This window comes from Schistocerca americana, chromosome 1 (genome assembly GCF_021461395.2).
Source record: "Schistocerca americana isolate TAMUIC-IGC-003095 chromosome 1, iqSchAmer2.1, whole genome shotgun sequence".
NCBI classification, from domain to species: domain Eukaryota; kingdom Metazoa; phylum Arthropoda; class Insecta; order Orthoptera; family Acrididae; genus Schistocerca; species Schistocerca americana.
In genome coordinates, this window is record NC_060119.1 from 1,214,245,377 (window position 1) to 1,214,263,738 (window position 18,362).

Below are 18,362 nucleotides of genomic sequence, written 5' to 3' on the forward strand. Positions count from 1 at the left end.
GGTCACACCAGTATTCAAGAAAGGAAATAGATGCAACCCACTGAATTACAGACACATATCACTGACCTCAATTTGCAGTAGGATTTTGGAGCATATACTGTACTCTAACATTATGAATCACCTTGAAGAAAATGACTCATTGATACATCACCAACACGGATTCAGAAAATATCGTTCTTGTGCAACACAGCTAGCTCATTATTCCCATGAAATAATGAGTGCTGTTGACAACGGATCTCAGATTGATTCCATATTCCTAAATTTCCACATGGCTTTTGATACCGTTCCTCACAAGTGACCGTTAATCAAATTGCGTGCATATGGAGTATCGTCTCAGTTGTGTGACTGGATTCGTGATTTCCTCTCAGAGAGGTCACAGTTCATAGTGATTGACAGTAAATCATCAAGTAGAACAGAAGTGATATCTGGCATTCTGCAAGGTAGTGTCATAGGCCCTCTGCTGTTCCTGATTTACATAAATGATCTAGATGATAATCTGAGCAGCCCCCTTACATTGTTTGCAGATGACACTGTAATTTACCGTCTAGTAAAGGCATCAGACGATCAAACAAAGAGAAGTGCGTAACGTCATCCACATGGGTACTAAAAGAAATCTGATAAATTTTGGGTATACGATACATCGCACAAATCTAAGGGCTGTCAATTCGACTAAATGCCTAGGAATTACAATTACAAGCAACTTAAATTGGAAAGACCACATAGATAATATTTTGGGGAAGGCAAAACGAAGACTGCACTTTGTTGGCAGAACACTTAGAAGATGCGACAAACCCACTAAAGAAACAGTCTACATTACCGTATTTACTCGAATCTAAGCCGCACTTTTTTTCCGGTTTTTGTAATCCAAATAACCGCCTGCGGCTTAGAATCGAGTGCAAAGTAAGCGGTAGTTCTTAAAAATGTTGGTAGGTGCCGCCACAACTTACTTCCGCCATCGAATATATGTAGCGCTACAAAGGCATGCTTTGCAGGCACAAAGATAAATACTGGCGCCAAAACCTCTGTGTCAGTAAATAAATTTAAAAAAAAGTGGAAGACAAGCATTTTTCGCCACCCTGAGTTTCGACCACTGCATTTTCATACATTATCCAACGAAGTAAATACAAATTCCGTATTGTTCATCTTTGAATGTAGCAGCATTTCAATGTACTACGAAAATCTGACTGGCAAGACTATTTGCGATGTTTGTCAATATGGCCAATTCTACGTTCTGAATTTTTTCCTACCTGTGAGAAGAGATGGTTGCTAATAGGAACTTTTATGAATTGTGAATAACATGCAGTATTCTCTTCACCATAAGAATAATGCGAATATAAACATTTTGCCATGTATTCTTTCGTGTTTGCTATCATCGCATTTAAATCCTGTCTGCCTAATAACCTACGAACCTAGTGTGAGACAGCAGCAAACGCGAAAGAATATACATATCATGTCATGTTTATATTCGTATTATTGTTATGCCTAATAGTGATACACTCAGAAACGAAGCACGGCAATTGATTAGATTTTTAAATCTAAGATGACTCTAATTTCTGTGCAGAATGTAATGTACACAAGAGGCATCTGCAAAGATTTTCAAACGGAGAAAAATTTTAGCTAAACTCTCGTTCAGCACATCTATCATACGCAGTCTATTATTTGGTTCTTGTTGATCATTATCAAAGAAAGAAGCAGTGTAAGCAACAACAAATACCAGTCTCTTGCCATTGTTTCGCTAATGAGACAATTCTTCTCTTTTTTTTATTGTAAGCGGCGGTAGTGCACACAAAAGCAAGCCATGCCGCGAGCGGCGACAGGTCGTAAACACTCATTATCAGAATGCATCAAACAATGCATGACACAGTACAATAATGTATTTTCAACTTAGAGTGACGTAAACACCTATAACAAAGAGAACGGCACTTATCAGATCCAGGAAAAAAAAGCAACCGATTCAAACCAGACGAAGCACCTGAAAAAGGAATGGTATCTGTATAAACACGGACGGAGCGCCTGACGCATAGCAATGGCTACCTGGTAAAGCTTAACTGCTAAGCTTAAGACTCGAACCAAACTGTAGCTGTATCGTCATTCATTCGACCTAAATTGTGTCTCATATTACAATAGACCAACTTTGTTTCGATTTGGAGGTGCGGCCTAAAACTTTTCTCTCCCCTTGAATTTCGAGTCTCATTTCAGGTGCGGCTTAGATTCGGGAAATTTTTTTTCCTGGATTTTGGGTCTCATTTTTCAGGTGCGGCTTAGATTCGAGTAAATACGGTACACTTGTCTGTCCTCTGCTGGAATATTGCTGCAAGGTGTGGGATCCTAACAAGGTGGGATTGACAGAGGACATCGAAAAAGTGCAAAGAAGAGCAGCACGTTTCGTGTTATCGCGCAATAGGGGTGAGAGTGTCATTGATATGATATGCGAGTTGGGGTGACAGTCACTGAAATAAAGGCAGTTTTCTTTGTGGCGAGATCTATTTATAAAATTTCAATCACCAACTTTCTCTTCCGAATGCAAAAATATTTTGTTGGCACCCTCCTTCGTATGGAGAAATGATCATCATAATAAAATAAGAGAAATCAGAGCTCGAACAGAAAGATTTAGGTTTTCCTTTTTCTTACGCGCCATTCGAGAGTGGAATGGTAAAGAAATAGTACGAAACTTGTTCGATGAACGCTCTGCCAGGCACTTAAGAGTGAATTCCACAGTAATCATGTAGATGTAGATGAAGACATAGAATGCCATGGCATCATTTGTCAGCCAATGTTTACAGCAAGCTCTCCAGTGTATTTATTGACAACAACCCTGCGTTACATGGTTTTCTCCTTGGCTACGCTTTGGACTTTATTACCTGCCGACAACATTTGGTTAGTGTACAGATTTGTTTGTCTTCCCAATGAAGAACTGTCTGCACTTACTGTTCAAAAAGCTGTTGTATATACAGTGAACAAACCGAATGACTATGGGTGCACTGAAAGCATCGTTCGGAAATCAGTGTTTCCCAACTGAACCTATGAACAGTGTTCTCCAGCACTAATGTGCAAGTTATTGCACAAACATTTGGAGTACTGAACTGACTACGAGGAATCCATCTCCAGTCGCCATGCAGTTTGATGCACCATGTCACGGACTGCATGGCCCCTCCTGCCAGAGGTTCGAGCCCTCCCGTGGGCATCAGTGTGTGTGTGTGTGTGTGTGTGTGTGTGTGTTTCTGGGCTAGGACAGAAGCCCACCATTCCACTTTGCAGCACTGCTGTTACTGTAATAAAAGAACATCAGCACATTCTAGTTCAGACATTAGCACTGAGTCATAAAGTAAGAATGAGAATTTGAGTCAGTGCAGAAGGCATGCTTGGATAGTTAAGGCAACTGTTCATGAAAGGCATAAAGTCCTAGTTTGAATCCTGGTCCTGGTACAACTTTTAACATGCTACTTTACAAGTATGTAAATACAATTGCAGAGATAACTGACAAAACTTCATTTTTTTGTATCCACACATATAAATGTAAATTACATGAACTACCAAAAACTGCTTGGAAAGTAAATTCTCAAATCAGAAATGAAGGCAATAAATTGTTCAGACAGAACTAAGCAACGAAGCATGACCAGAAGATATGAAACACAAAAAGATGATAAATGTCTAATATTCATTCAAAAATAGATATTTCTTCCATTATAATTTAAAAGCAAGATAAAAAATGTAGGAAAAGATAGAGTACTACTTACCATAAAGAAGACATGTCAAGTGGCAGACAGGCATGATTAAAAGACAAAAAGACGTAGCTTTCAGCCACAGCCTTCGTCAGTAAACACACTTGACCACCAACCTGAAAGCTAGATAGGAGTGTCTTAATTGTGCCTATCTGCTGCTTGATGTGTCTTCTTTATGGTAAGTAGCAATCTATTTTTTCCTACATTGCTAATATTCCTACATGGAGTTTCCATTGTTTGATAAATGCTAAATAAAGTTAGGAAACAAATAAGGTTAACTGTGTAAAGCAACAATAGTTCAGAACTGTAGCTCACAAAAGAGGAACAAAGTGTCTTAAATATTCACTAAATCTAACATTGAAGAATGTAATTTTGGAATCAGGTACATGTAATACAGATTGCTTCCCGCAACAATTTCACATTCCTGTCATACCCTTGTACAACTACGACAACCTAAAATCCTGAGGTTCTTCTCCCACTCTTACTTGTGCCCCTTGGCTATTTCTCTTTCATACTTGTGAATCATTTTTAGAGTACAAGATGGGGATGAGCAGTTTCATAAATTCTATTTCATTAAGTTTCACTATTGCATGTTATTGTCACACCTACCCAGTGTATTTAATACGAATATTGGTTACCCTCTTCCATAACAAACTTACTTTGTAATGCACATCTCCATGAAAGCACGCAATGTTGGATATTTCTCCCAACCAATGGAGCCAAATCTGGAGGGGTTGTGAGCTGAGAGAATAAGCAGCATTACCCATGCCTTCCAGTACGACAATGTTATCGCCAGCTGTGGTGGTTGATACCTGCAAGAAATCTTATACAGTCATTACAAAATGTCAGATTAGTGAGACCTAAATCAAGCAACATACATAATAGTTATCAACAAAAATTATCAATTTTCAATTTTAGATAGAAGTCCACTCGCTGAGCAGCAGCAGGAGAACACAGCTATGGTGGTAGGGTCAGATTCAGATTTTTTACTGCCGTTGATCACATACAGTAGAACAAGCTTTTCCAATGATATCACATTATAGTTGCAATCAAAACATTAAAATTAATATTCATGTTACATGTACAAGCCAAATGTACTGTATACAGCTATAATTTTAAATATTAATATCAGCATTTTCCGTAGCATAAAACTCTTTTATATCGTAACATCAATTTTTTGTAAGCTGGTCATATAATTTAAAATTGAATTTTTTAAAATGGTAAGGATTAAGCAGCAAGAGGGCACTTGTTAAAAATTCTGAAGGCATTCACTTTATGGGAGTTTCCTGTTATTGCTAGCCTGTACCTAGGGACGTCAATGTTCGTCGTATTTCTGGTGTCATGTTTGTGAATTGTTTCTCTAATAACACACTCTTTAATGTTGTTTTTGACAGAGTCCAGACTCCTAGATGTACAGATTCACCACTGTCAGCTTCCTAAGCCTGGTAAAGAGGGCAGCAGCGCTCTTTAGGACCAGCCTTAAATATTAAAGGGACAATTTTTTTTTTTTTTTTTTGTTACTTTTAAAATGTTACTGATATGAGGACAATGTCCCCATATGAGCAGGCCATATGATATACATGACAAAGAGCATGGAGTATGCCACACAGAGAGAATTATTGCTGAACATTTCTCTCAGTTTCTGCATGAGGTAGCCTGCCCTTATATCACTCCTGCTCCAACTCCTGAATCCCATGGGTAATTCCTCTATGGATGATACCCTATTTAATCTTTGTAGGGCCACACTTTGCAGCCATTGCATCATATATTGGGGGGGGGGGGGGGGCGGAGACTGGTTTCACAGGTAGCCCTGCCTTTGATGGGATAGGTGATGTTTGTGACCGGACTGGAGTAGGTGGTGGTGGTGGTGGGAGGATACATAGGACAGGTCTTGCATCTAGGTCTATTACAGGGGTATGAGCCATGAGGTAAGGGGTTGGGAGCAGGGGTTGTGTAGGGATGAACAACTATATTGTGTAGGTTTGGTGAACGGTGGAATACAACTGTTGGAGGGATGGGAAGGATAGTGGGCAGGACATTTCTCATTTCAGGGCACAACGAGAGGTAGTTGAAACTGTGGCAGAGCATGTGATTCAGTTGCTCCAGTCCTGGGTGATACTGAGTCATAAGGGGAATGCTCCTCTACAGCTGAACAGTGGGACTTTGGGAGACAGTGGGTACTGGAGAGATAAGGCATGGGAACCAGATTTTTGTGCAAGGTTGGGAGGATAATTACTGTCTGTGAATGTCTCAGTGAGACCCTCAGCTCATTTCAAGAGGGACCACTCTTCACTACAGATGCAATGGCCACATGTGGCTATGCTGTATGGAAGAAACATCTTGGTATGGAATGGGTGGCATCTGTCAAAATGGAGGTATTGCTGATGGTTGGTAGCTTTTATATGGCTCGAGGTACTAATGCAGCTATCTTTGAGATGGAGGTTAACATTCAGGAAGGTAGCTTTTGTGTTGAGCAGTAAGAAGTAAAGTGTATGGGGGAGATGTTGAGGTTCTCGAGAAATGTGAATTGAGTGTGCACTACCTCCCAAAGTTCCACCACCCACCCACAGAGGAGAATTCCCCTCATGACTCATTACACCCAGGACTGGAGCAACTGAATCACATTCTCTGCCGGGGTTTCAACTACCTCTCGTCGTGCCCTGAAATTAGAAACGTCAAATCCAGTATCATTCTCACCTGTCACACAGTGGTAATCCGCCGATCACAAAACCTACACAGTATCCTCATCTGACCCTACACAACACCTGCTCTCAACCTGTTGCTTCATGGCACATATCCCTGCATTACACCTAGATGCAAGACCTGTCCCACACATCCTCCCACCACCACCTACTCCAATCCGAACACAAGCACCAACTACCATATCAAAGGGAGGGCTACCTGTGAAACCTGTCATGATCTACAAGCTAAGCAGCAGTGACTGTGCTGATTCTACATGGGCGTGACAACTAACAAGCCGTCTGTCCACATGAATGCCCACTGACAAACTGTGGCCAAGAAACAGCTGGACCACCCAGTTAATGAGCACACTGCCCAACATAATGTTCTTAATTTCAGTTACTGCTTCACATTCTGTGCCATATGGATTCTTCCCACTAACACCAGATTTTCTGAATCTCCCTGTAATATATCCTACGTTCCTGTAACCTTGATGGTTTCAACCTTCATTAGTCACTGTCCTTACCCATCTAGCTTCTATTCCAGCCTTACACACTCCTCTATTCCAGCAATGCACCCACAGGCTTTTCCTTCATCCCATAACCCAGTGCTGTTTCCCTTTGTTACCACTTTCTAACGTGTCACTAGCATTACAACACTTAGTGTCCATCCTCCTTTCTCTTCTTTCCTGTGTTTCACTTGGCACCATACAAACAGCACTGCACGCCCTACTTACGAGCCACATTGTATCAACCGTCTCGTCTCAGCCGCACACAACATATGGCTACAAGACTGTGCTGATAGTTGGTGCAGCATCTCATGTCCCAAATTACTCCCACTGATATCATTAATAGTAGACCTTCACACTGGTCATTCTCTTATATTTTCACATGTTTTTTTCCCCATACCTTCCTGTGCCACACAAACTTGTCTCTTATCCTACCAACCCCTCCCCAAGAGTTCCTTCTCCTCTCTATTCCAGTTTGCACCTACTAAGTTCACGTAATCTAGTCACATCTGCTGTCCCCCTTCTTCACACTTATCCACCAAATCACCTGCAACCTACATTACAATCTTTTTATTGATTTTGTCTATGATCTCATTGTGTCTTCACACCAATTGCACTTTGTTTTTGCCTTTCACTATCTGCCTACTCCCTCACATTTCATCTTGCTTCATCGGTTCACAAATGTCACATCAGATAATGTTGTGGAAGCTGCACAATATTTTAATGCGACACAGCTGCTCATCGTCCTCAGGTGCCTACTGATCTGTTGCTGCAGTGGCTCGCCTATTTATATACCAACTCACTAGAAAAGTGCAGGCATAAAGGGGTGGGGCTGTAAAATCATCGTTGATTAATCATAGTGCACGGCAATGGCCAGTGCCTCCTTCCACTGAAACAGCCAACAGTCTTTCCATGCACAACACAGAAAAAGATCAGTAACAAATTGCGGCCAAGCGCGCGTGCTGGCAGAGTTTGGTGCCCATTTTAAGTGTGCGGACTCCGATTCTCTGTCTGTGTTGACACACATTTGTTCGTCTGCAACCAATGATGCCTCAGTACCACCATCACTAGTTCCCATGCCTTTCTGAGTTGAAATCCCATGTCTCTATTAACACTTTGCCGTCAACACGTCTCGTACAAATTGATTCGCTTGGCGCCGGCAGCACTAACTTGGATTATTTGGCTTGTTGCCGGCCATTCTTGACATTATCGGGAGATTATAAATTGGCAAGTTTTACTAATCTCATCATTAGTTCTCATAAGTTTTCAACCCTGTTCACCTACTTCCAAGAAGTTTCGAAGATATACATACGTAAATAAATACAAAATTTGTTTGTTTCAAATATTTGTTTATTTAAACATTTCGAAAAAATAATCAATTACAAATTGCACTTTGGAAAGCCGGTCGGCATTATCCGGTTTATTGTTACTGTCGGAAAAACGTAAAAATGACAATATTTGTCTGAATCGGTTGCGGGACATCGTTTTGCGAAATATCAGTGTGTCTATCAACAGATTCGTTGACCAATAATCACCGATCCTTGCTTTTTTTTACATTTCCCATAGGGATAACAAGCCCAAACCATTTTCTACGTTCATATCCCATAACGTTGACAAATATGGCATTTTTTAAATACAGTTTCCTTCTATTGCAACTTTGACTGTAGTACTTGTTGGTTTCATTGCTAATATATTCAAACAGATCGTTCCCAATACATAATTCTACGATATTCTCAACGCTCTGTGTATCTTTGGGAAATATGTTTGGACCCAGAGATCCTTCAAATTTATTATTGGTCCTCAGTAAATCAAAGTATGAGCACTGTGCACTGTCTTCTTCGTCTGATTCATCCAAATCAGTTGGCAACCGTAGCATTCGCGAGTTCTTCTTGAACGTATTTCGCTTCCTTCCAACGATTCTGCTTCCCTTTCATTTTTTTTTATATCCAATGTCTTCTTCCAAATCAGTCAAGTCATCCCGAACCTCAGACAAGATGTCCACACATTCATCATAAATAATCATATCGTCTCTTTCGTCTGCCATGACGAAAAGGCACAGGTACTTATAAAAACAAAAAACTTGTTGATGTGTGTCACCTTTTGTTACCTAAACAAAACACCAACAGAATGCAAAAGATACTAAAGTCCTGTCGCCAGCCTCCGCACTATACTATGCTCATGACACCACTGTGGTGTCGCCGGCCACTGAGCAATACCATGCACACGACACCACTGTGGTGTCGCCGGCCGTTGACCGTTATCTCGTGCACGACACCACTGTGGTGTCGACGGATGGTAGAGTGTTAATCAGGTTGTCAGTTATGTGTATTTCAACTGCTTCTTTAATTATAGAGTACCAGTACCTTGAAGCAGATGAAAGGATCTTTGTCTCTCCATAACTGATGATGTGTCCTGTGTTAAGACCGTGTTCAGCCACGGCAGACTTATCTGGCTGCTATCCTTAACAGGGCAATACATCTGGCCAATGAACGATCTCCCACACTGGCATGGGATTTTATATGTACCTGATTTCCTTAGACTCAGGTTGTCTTTGATAGGACCCAGCATAGTTTGCAATTGTGTAGAGGGTGGAAGACACATTTATTTGATGTTTCTTACACAGCCTGCCAATCTTAAAAGTGGACACCACGGACATATGATAGAAAAACCATCCTCATGGAGTTCTCTGTTTCTACTGACTGTTCTTGAGCTTTTAAGCATACAGACTGGACATGCATTACGAATCTTTTTATCAGAGTACCTGTTCTGTACAAACACAGACCAAAGATGACTAAGTTCTGCTGATAAGCTCCCTGCATCTGAGATAACTCTAGCACTGTGAATGAGAGTCCATAATACGCCACTGCATTGAGATGGGTGATGGCACCTTGTAATTCATAAATATAAGTCAGTGTAAGTTGGTTTATGAAACACACTGTGACCCAAGAAACCATCTTCTTTTCTGCAGACCAAGAGAACTACGAATGAGGTCTCCATTTTTCTCCACTTCCATAGTCAGGCATGTGAATACCACGGCCTATTTCTCTGGCAGGGGGAACTGCTTGTCACCGTGCTCTACGATTCATCTACGATGATGTTACAGTCCCACCCCTTGGCACCTGCGCTTTTCTAGTGATTCAGCATATATATTGGTGAGATACTGCAGTAACACATCAGTAGACACCTGAAGATGGCAAGCAGCTGTCTCACTGAAATACTGTGCAGTTTCCACATCACCATCTGATGTGACACCCGCGAACCAATGAAGCAATTATTACGTCGGTAAAGTCTCAAACAGCACAGATTTCATCTCATTTCCCCATGCTTCATTCATTTCATCTTTTTTATGATTTTTCCCATGTGTTTGGGTGTATTTTTGTGAATTTTTCGTACATATTTCTATATTATTTACATATTTTTACACGTTTTTATCCTCCATCGTGGATCCCTGCTCTTTCCTTCTGCATCAATACAGAAAAGTTTCCTTATCCCTAGTCAGAAGACAGTCCAACATACTGTTCCTCCATTGTTGCTTGGCTCATGGAATCCCCAGAAATGGCCTTACCATCAAATTATCTGTCTCCGGCTGCCACCCCTCCTTCCACAGTGACCTCCATCTGTTCAGATTCTGCCAATCTTTAATCTTCCTGCCATATCAATCAGCCCTGAAACATCTTCCAATACCTCCTCTCCATCGGTAAATTTCTTCTACTATACAAACCCAAATCACACACAAACTATTGCCCTCCAGGAACTAGAGCAACTTTCAAAACGCCACCTCGAAGAACTCTCCTCTCTGTTCACTTCCTGCTCCCGCCTCTGTATACCACTGTCCATCATGTCTACAACAGCCTCCAAGCCCGTCCACATCCCCTCACAGCTGACAAACTCAACATCACAGACCTACTACAATTACCCCACCCTCAAAAACTCCGTCCCACCACTATAAAGAATCTGGAACAAAAACAGACACGAAACACACGAACCTTTCCTCCAAAAGCCTTAGCCCTACAGCCTTAGCCCCCACAGGAGTATCTGTCCTTTCCAAAGGACTCACCTTTTGCCCCACTCCCAAATTCAATTATGCAGGACTTGGTAAAGATCGTCTCTCCTCAACATGCAAACTAACCTTATATCTGCAGAAAGAACCGCAATCCACCACCTAAAAACTGATTCTGACCTTATAGTCCTATTTGCTGACAAAGGATCCAACACTTTTGTTTTGAACTGTAAGGATTACCTGGCAGGACTACACTACCTGTCAGATTCATTTACCTAGAAACTTTGCCACAGTGACCCCATTCCAGAAACCCAGCAGGATCTCCAGTCTCTCCTCAAATCCTTAGGCCCATCCCAGAACCTTTCCCTGGAGTCCATCCCTCTCCTCACCCCTACCACTCCCCACACTCCACCTTCTACATGCTTCCTAAAATCCATAAATCCAACCACCCACGATGCCACATTGTGGCCAGTTACTGTGCCCCCACAGAGAATCTCTGCTCTCCTAGACCAACACCATCAGTCTATTACCCTCCTATATAAAAGGTGCTAACCATTTTCTCCATCGACTCTCCACAGTTCCTGTTCCTTTACAACATGGGCCCTGCTCATCCCTTCACACTAACACCCCTAATGCCCATGACCTTACCACCATTGATCACAATTTTTCACAATGCCTGATGAATTCCAAACTTACCAGCTCCTTCCTAGTTGCCATGACCAACTATATCCTCACCCACAATTACTTCTCCTTTGAAGGCATCACCTACAAACAAATCCGGGGTATGGCTATGGGCACCCAAATGTCACTATACTACTTTCCAACCTATTCATGGGCCATCTAGAGGAATCCTTCCTAAACACCCAGTATCCCAAACCCCCCACCTAGTTCAGATACACTGATGACATTTTCGTCATCTGGATCGAGGCTGAAGACACCCTATCCACATTCCTCCAGAACCTCAGCACCTTCTCCCCCATATGCTTCACCCGGTCCTACTCGACCCAAAATGTCACTTTCCTCAATGTTGACATCCACCTGAAAAGATGGCTACATCAGTACCCCGTCCATATCAAACCTAACAACAGCTAGCAATTCCTCCACTTCGATAGCTGCCACCCAATCCATACAAAGAAGAGCAGTGCCACTCTAAATATACCAGTAGTCTCACTGAGGCCTTCACAGACCATATTTACCCTCCCAGCTTTGTATAAAAACAGATCTCCAACGCCTCATCTCTCCAGTCACCCACCACCTCCCAAAGTCCACCTTCCAGTCACAGAGGAGCGTTCGCCTCGTGAATCAGTACCACCCATGACTAGAGCAAGTGAATCACATTCTCTGTCAGTGTTTCAACTACCTCTCATTGTGGCCTGATATTAGGAATGTCCGACCCACTGTCCTTCCCACCCCTCCCATGTTCGTAATCCGCTGCCACCAAACCTGCACAATCCTCGTCCATCCCTACACAACACCTGCTCCCAACCCCTTGCCTCATGGCTCATATCCCTGCAATGTACCTAGATGCAAGACCTGTCCCATACATCCTCCCACCACCGCCTACTCGAGTCCAGTCACAAGCATCACCTATCCCATCAATGGCAGGTCTACATGTGAAACCAACCATGTTATCTACAACCTAAGCTGCAGTCACTGTGTTGAATTCTACATGGGCGTGACAACCTACCGCTGTCTGTCCATATGAATGGCCATTGGCAAACTGTGGTCAACAAACAGCTAGTCCACTCAGTTGCTGAGCACACTACCCAAAGCGACGTTCTTAATTTCAATTACTGCTTCAAAGCCTGAGCCATTGGATAGTTTCCACCAATGCCAGCTTTTCTGAATTGTGGATGTTGGAACTCTTCCTGCAATATATCCTATGTTCCCGCAACCCTGCCGGCTTCAACCTTCATTAGTCACTGTCCTTATCTATCTAGCTTCCATTCCAGCACTACACAGCCCTCTAATTCCACCAACACACCCTCAGCCTTTTTACTTCTCTCCTTTTACGTTATCCTTCTTCCCCTGTGCCCTCTGTCTAACCTCATGACTGCACTTGGCTGCCCTACCCTCTCTCCGCCTCATCCCTGTATGCTCTCACTAGCAGCACTTTACCATACGTCAACCCTACCGTGCTATCCCTCTCCCTTCCTGTCCCAGCCTCCTCCTTACACTCACCAACCAGTTTCTTCTCCCATCATGTGCTGCTGCTCACTGTCTGGCCAAGCAGCCAGAGATTGTGATCATGCATGTGTGTGAGTTACATTTGTGTGTGTGTGTGTGTGTGTGTGTGTGTGTGTGTGTGTGTGTGTGTGTGTGTGTGTGTGCGTGTGTGTGTGTGTGTGTGGTCTATTTCCAATGAATGCCTTGTTGGAGCAAAGCTTACTTTCTGACAGTCTTTTTGGCTGCACACCTCTGCGATGTAGCACCTTTGCTAGATAGAAAGATAATCTAAATAACTGATGAATAACTGAAAACCTCAGCTGCCGACAGGTGTTGTCGACATACCTCGATGTGGACAGCTGAAAATGTGTGCCCCGACCGGGACTCGAACCCGGGATCTCCTGCTTACATGGCAGATGCTCTATCCATCTGAGCCACCGAGGACACAGCTGAATAACGCGACTGCAGGGACTTATCCCTTGCACGCTTCCCGTGAGACTCACATTCCCAGCTGTCCACAATTCTATATATGTATTGTACCTTATAGACATTTGCCCACCCACTCATTACTCCCGCACGCTTTGGCGATTCCCGTAAGAGTTTGGGCAACCTGTGCGCATTCGCACAGACGAAGGTCAATGGCTGGGTAGCCTTTAACTATATATACAAAGACAGTAACTTGTTCTCGAAAGAACAGTTACTGTTGATGACCGTGCAGCTTTTCCCTGGAATAAGTGATGAATGGCTGAAAACCTCAGCTGCCGACAGGTGTTGTTGATATACCTCAATGTGGAGGTATATCAACATAGTCACAGATAGGCACAACAAAGAGACTCTCACAATTAAAGCTTTCAGCCATTAAGACCTTTGTCAAAACACACACACACACACACACACACACACACACACACACACACGATTGCAGTCTCTGGCAACTGAAACCACCCTGCAAACAGCAGCAGCAGTGCATGATGATAGTGGTGATTGGGTAGGGGGTAAGGAGGAGGCTAGGACGGAGAAGGGGAGGGATGGTGAGGTGCGGTGGTGGAGAGTGTAGTGCTGTAGGTCAGACGAAGGGCAGGGGAGAGGTGGTGAGGGGGGGGGGGGGGCTGCATAGTGCTGGAATGGGAACAGGGAAGGAGCTGGATGGGTGAGAACAGTGACTTAACTTCACCTCTTCCCCTTTCCCATTCCACCACTACACAGCTGTCTTTCCACTACCACACCAAGTCTTTTTATTTCTTTCCTTTCCCACTACTTCCCCTCTCCCCTCCCCATGTCTCCCCTGCCCACCATCTGACCTGCAGCACTTTACTGTCTGCCACCCCCACCATACTATCCCTCCCCCTCCCCACCCCAGCCTCCTCCTTACCCCCACCCAGTTACCACTCCGATCATGTACTGGTGCTGCTCCTTGCAGGGTGGTTTCAGTTGCCTGAGACTGTAGGCCCTAATGGCCGAAAGCTTTATTTGTATCTTTTTGTTATGCCTATCTGCGACTCAACATCTCCGCTATATGGTGAGTAGCAACTTTTCTTCTCATAATATTGCTTCATTCCATTGACCCACTCCTATGGGACCAAACTGCTGAGGTCATTGGTCCCTAAATAGTATGATCAGTCTTACTAACAACAGGTGTATCTACTATTATATACTAGTAATAATATAATGGAAATTACCCTGAGGGCAAGTTGATGTTGTCTGGATGATGATATGCAGTAAGATTGAACAGCAAATCTATTATCTCCAGTTTGTTTGCCTCCAGCATTGACATCATCTCGCTTGGTAGTGCAGCAGCCCTCTTTATCAGTTGATCCGCTAGTTCCAATGTGTCAGGCGGAGATAGATGATGCTCCTGTAAGCAACAGCCATATAAAGTGTGATACACCTCCGTAACATTAAGTGAACTGTTAGTATTCGGCAGATCCTGATGATAATCACTAAACAGATTTTTTTTTTTTTTAATGTTGTACAATTTTTATTTATCCACTCAATAGGCTCTAATCAGTTGAAAACTGTCTGTTGCAACTGCAAATAAAATAACAACAGAATGAAGAGAGATCACAGCTGATAGGGAAATTTCCAGTATTCAAGTTGCGCAGACAGATTTATAAAAAAGGAACTGTTAATTTAAAACATTAAACAGCAAAGTCAATTAATGCAAAAAATTACTTTTGCATAAAAGCAACCAAAATTTTCTGTGTTCTCAGTTTGCCTTGTCATTATTTTATTTTACATTTATGACAGTCAGTAGTCAATGTTCTAAGGAGTTGAAAACCAGTTAGTGTACAAATAAAACTTGTTGCAGAAGAAAGGAAGTGTTTCCAGTTTGCAATAACTATATACTCACAAAAATATCTACTCACTTACAAATGTACACTGACAACAAGGAAAATTTAAAATGAATAATAACACTTATTTGGAAAAGGCACTATTTAAAAAGTAGCTCTTCTAAGTATTTCACAATCAATTATAATACAACCTACATATGAAGATACAACAGAGTTCTCAGCTACATTCACTAAAAAACCATATAGCACATCATCAGTTACAATGTAATTAATGATAGCAGGGTAGGGCTGGGGGAAGATGCTAGTGTTGCCAGTGGGAATGTAAAGGGATGTGGTGAGAACAAGTGCAAGGTGCAACACTGGGAGACTGTGCATGCGGGAATGGTAGAGACAGGTGAAGGAAAGGCACTAACGAAGGTTAAGGACTGGGTGGGTTACAGGAATGAAGAATATGTTGTATGGAGGATTCCCTCCTGTGAAATTCAGAAAAGCTAGTGTCGGTGGGATGAATCTAGATGGGAAGGATGTAAAGCAGTCACTGAAGTGAAGCACAGTGTGTTGCACAGCACATTCAGCACCTGGGTAGTCCAGTTGCCATTTGGCAACCATCTGACAGTGGCCATTCATTTGGACAGAAAGCTTGTTGGTTGCCATTCTCATATAGAATGCAGCACAGTGGTTCCAGTTTAGTTGGTAGACCACATGGCTACTTTCACAGATGGATCTGCCTTTGATTGGGTAGGAGATGCCAGCGAGAGATTTATTCATAAGCCCAACGATGCAGTACGCCCCAATGTTGCTGGTTACTGTGACCCAACAGAGGGACACACTACTCTCAAGGACCAACACCTTTAGCCTGCAACCTACCCTGCTACATAAAATACACCAACCACTTCCTCCACAAACTCTCAACAGTTTTTGTTCCTTTACACCCTACAGCTCTGCTGCACACTGTTGATACTACCTTCCATTACACTAACATCCCCATTGTTCATGGCCTTGTCACTACTGAACACTACTGCTACCAACACCTGACTGACTCTAAAACCACAACTTCCTTCCTGGTCATATGACCAACTACATTCTAACAAATAATTACTTCTCCTTTGAATACATCATCTACAACCATACCTGTGGTATAGCAATGGACACCCATATGGCACCACCCTATGCTAACCTAGAGCAATCTTTCCCAATCATTGAAACATCAAAACCCTCACCTGGTTCAGATTCATTGAACAGATCTTCTTGATATGAACTGAGGATGAGGACATCCTACCCATATTACTCCAGAACCTTAACATCTTCCCCCTGTAAATGCTGTACTGTAGGGTAGACGTGGGCAAGTGGTTTTCTCCTGGAATTTGGCAATGAAGAAGGCAGTCAGTGAATTGATAGAAAACTTCACTGATGGACACAAACACACATGGTTCAGCATATCTGAAACAGACAGGGTGCAGACAATGAGATGTGATCCTCGGACCCCAGTCCAGTGTGGAAATTCCCAATTCAGGTGTTCCCTGTGGATGCTACAGGCCGTCTGGCTACCTTGGCATGACAGCGGATAGTAGCTAATGGCTGCAGGGTGGCAGCATGGCTACAAGGCAGTGTCTTCGTGTCTGGGTTGGACACTTAGGCGGAGGGCATTGGTTCATGGCCTTGTGAAGGCAGTAATGTAGATGCAGTGATGACTGATACAGGCCGTGCATCATCACACAGCTCAGCTGTGACGACACTGTGATGGGCTGGGGCTGGTGGTTTAAATCCTGTTTCCACGTGTTGGCAGATGCAGAAGGCCCTTGTACTGAGGCTGCATCGAAACGTATGGAGCAGGTCCGATGGCCTGGCGTTGCATAACTGGAAGAGGGGCGGTGCGAGCCAATGTGTTATCAAGAGGGATGAAAAGCATAAGCGCAACTGCGGAAGCTGTGTCTCTGCTGACGCTGATGAACTGGCATGGCATTTGCTGACAGATTGTGGCCTGGTTTCGTTGCTGATCTGCTATCCTGGTAGTACCCAGTGCCTGGGCCATCACACCACATTTGCTTCACCTGGTCCTTCTTAGGCTAATAAGCTACTTTCCTTGATGTCGACCAAGGACAGTTGCATCAGTACCTCCATTCACATCAAACTACCAAGCACCTGCATAGCCTAGCCACCCATGGTTGGCTCATCTGTAGTGACAACCAATCTCTCTCCAAATATGCCGAAGGTCTCATTGAAGTCTTCATGGACCAAAACTACCCTTCCAACCTTGTCCTGAAACAGATCTCCCAAGCGTTGTCTCTGATTATCTACCTGTGTTGTCTCTGATTATCTACCTCTCCCCCATGTGACTTCCCCTGTACTTACCGTCCAGTCTCAAAGGGAGCAGTTGTCATGAGTCGGTACCACCAAATAAACAAACAAATGAATCACTTTCTCTACCAGGTTTTTAACTACTCTCATTGTGCACTGAAATAAGAAATATCCTCCCCACTATTCTCTTCACTTGACACCTGCCCATGGTCCACCCCCTTGCCTCAGAGTTCATATCTCTGCAAAGACCTAGATTGAAGACCTGTCCCATACATCCTCCCTCTACCACCTACCTATTCCAGTCCCATTACTGACTACTCCTACATCATCTAAAGCAAAGTCACAAGTGCTACCAACTAAGCTCCAACCACTGTGCCACATTCTACGTGGGCATGACAACTAATAAGCTGCCTGTACACACAAATAGCCACTGCCAAACTGTGGTCAAAAGACAGCTGGACCAACCAGTTGCTGAACATACTGCCCAACACAATGTTCTTCACTTTAACGACTGCTTCACAGCCTGTGTCACCTCGACTCTTCACACCACCACCAGATTTTCTAAACTGCACAGGTTGGAACTCTCCCTATAATACAATCTTCATTCTCTTAACTCCCCTGGCCGCAGCCTTTGTTAGTGCCTATCCCACATCAGTACTAAACATGCTTTCTATCCTGTCAACACATCTACATAGTTC

At 43.2% G+C, this 18,362-nt stretch overlaps 1 protein-coding gene and 1 non-coding gene across 4 annotated transcripts in view; both read right to left on the reverse strand.

The window, feature by feature from the left end:
* Positions 1–18,362, reverse strand: part of LOC124619844 (integrator complex subunit 1) — a 307,722-nt gene that overhangs the window by 148,898 nt on the left and 140,462 nt on the right. For all 3 annotated transcript variants that reach the window (XM_047146458.1, XM_047146464.1, XM_047146471.1), the window contains 2 exons: positions 14,755–14,930; positions 4,382–4,534 (listed from right to left, as the gene is read on the reverse strand). In XM_047146458.1, coding sequence (XP_047002414.1) covers positions 4,382–4,534; positions 14,755–14,930 — 329 coding nt within the window. The remainder of the gene's footprint in view (positions 1–4,381; positions 4,535–14,754; positions 14,931–18,362) is intronic.
* Trnat-ugu lies at positions 13,446–13,519 on the reverse strand. The gene has a single exon. It is a non-coding gene; the product is annotated as a tRNA-Thr (tRNA).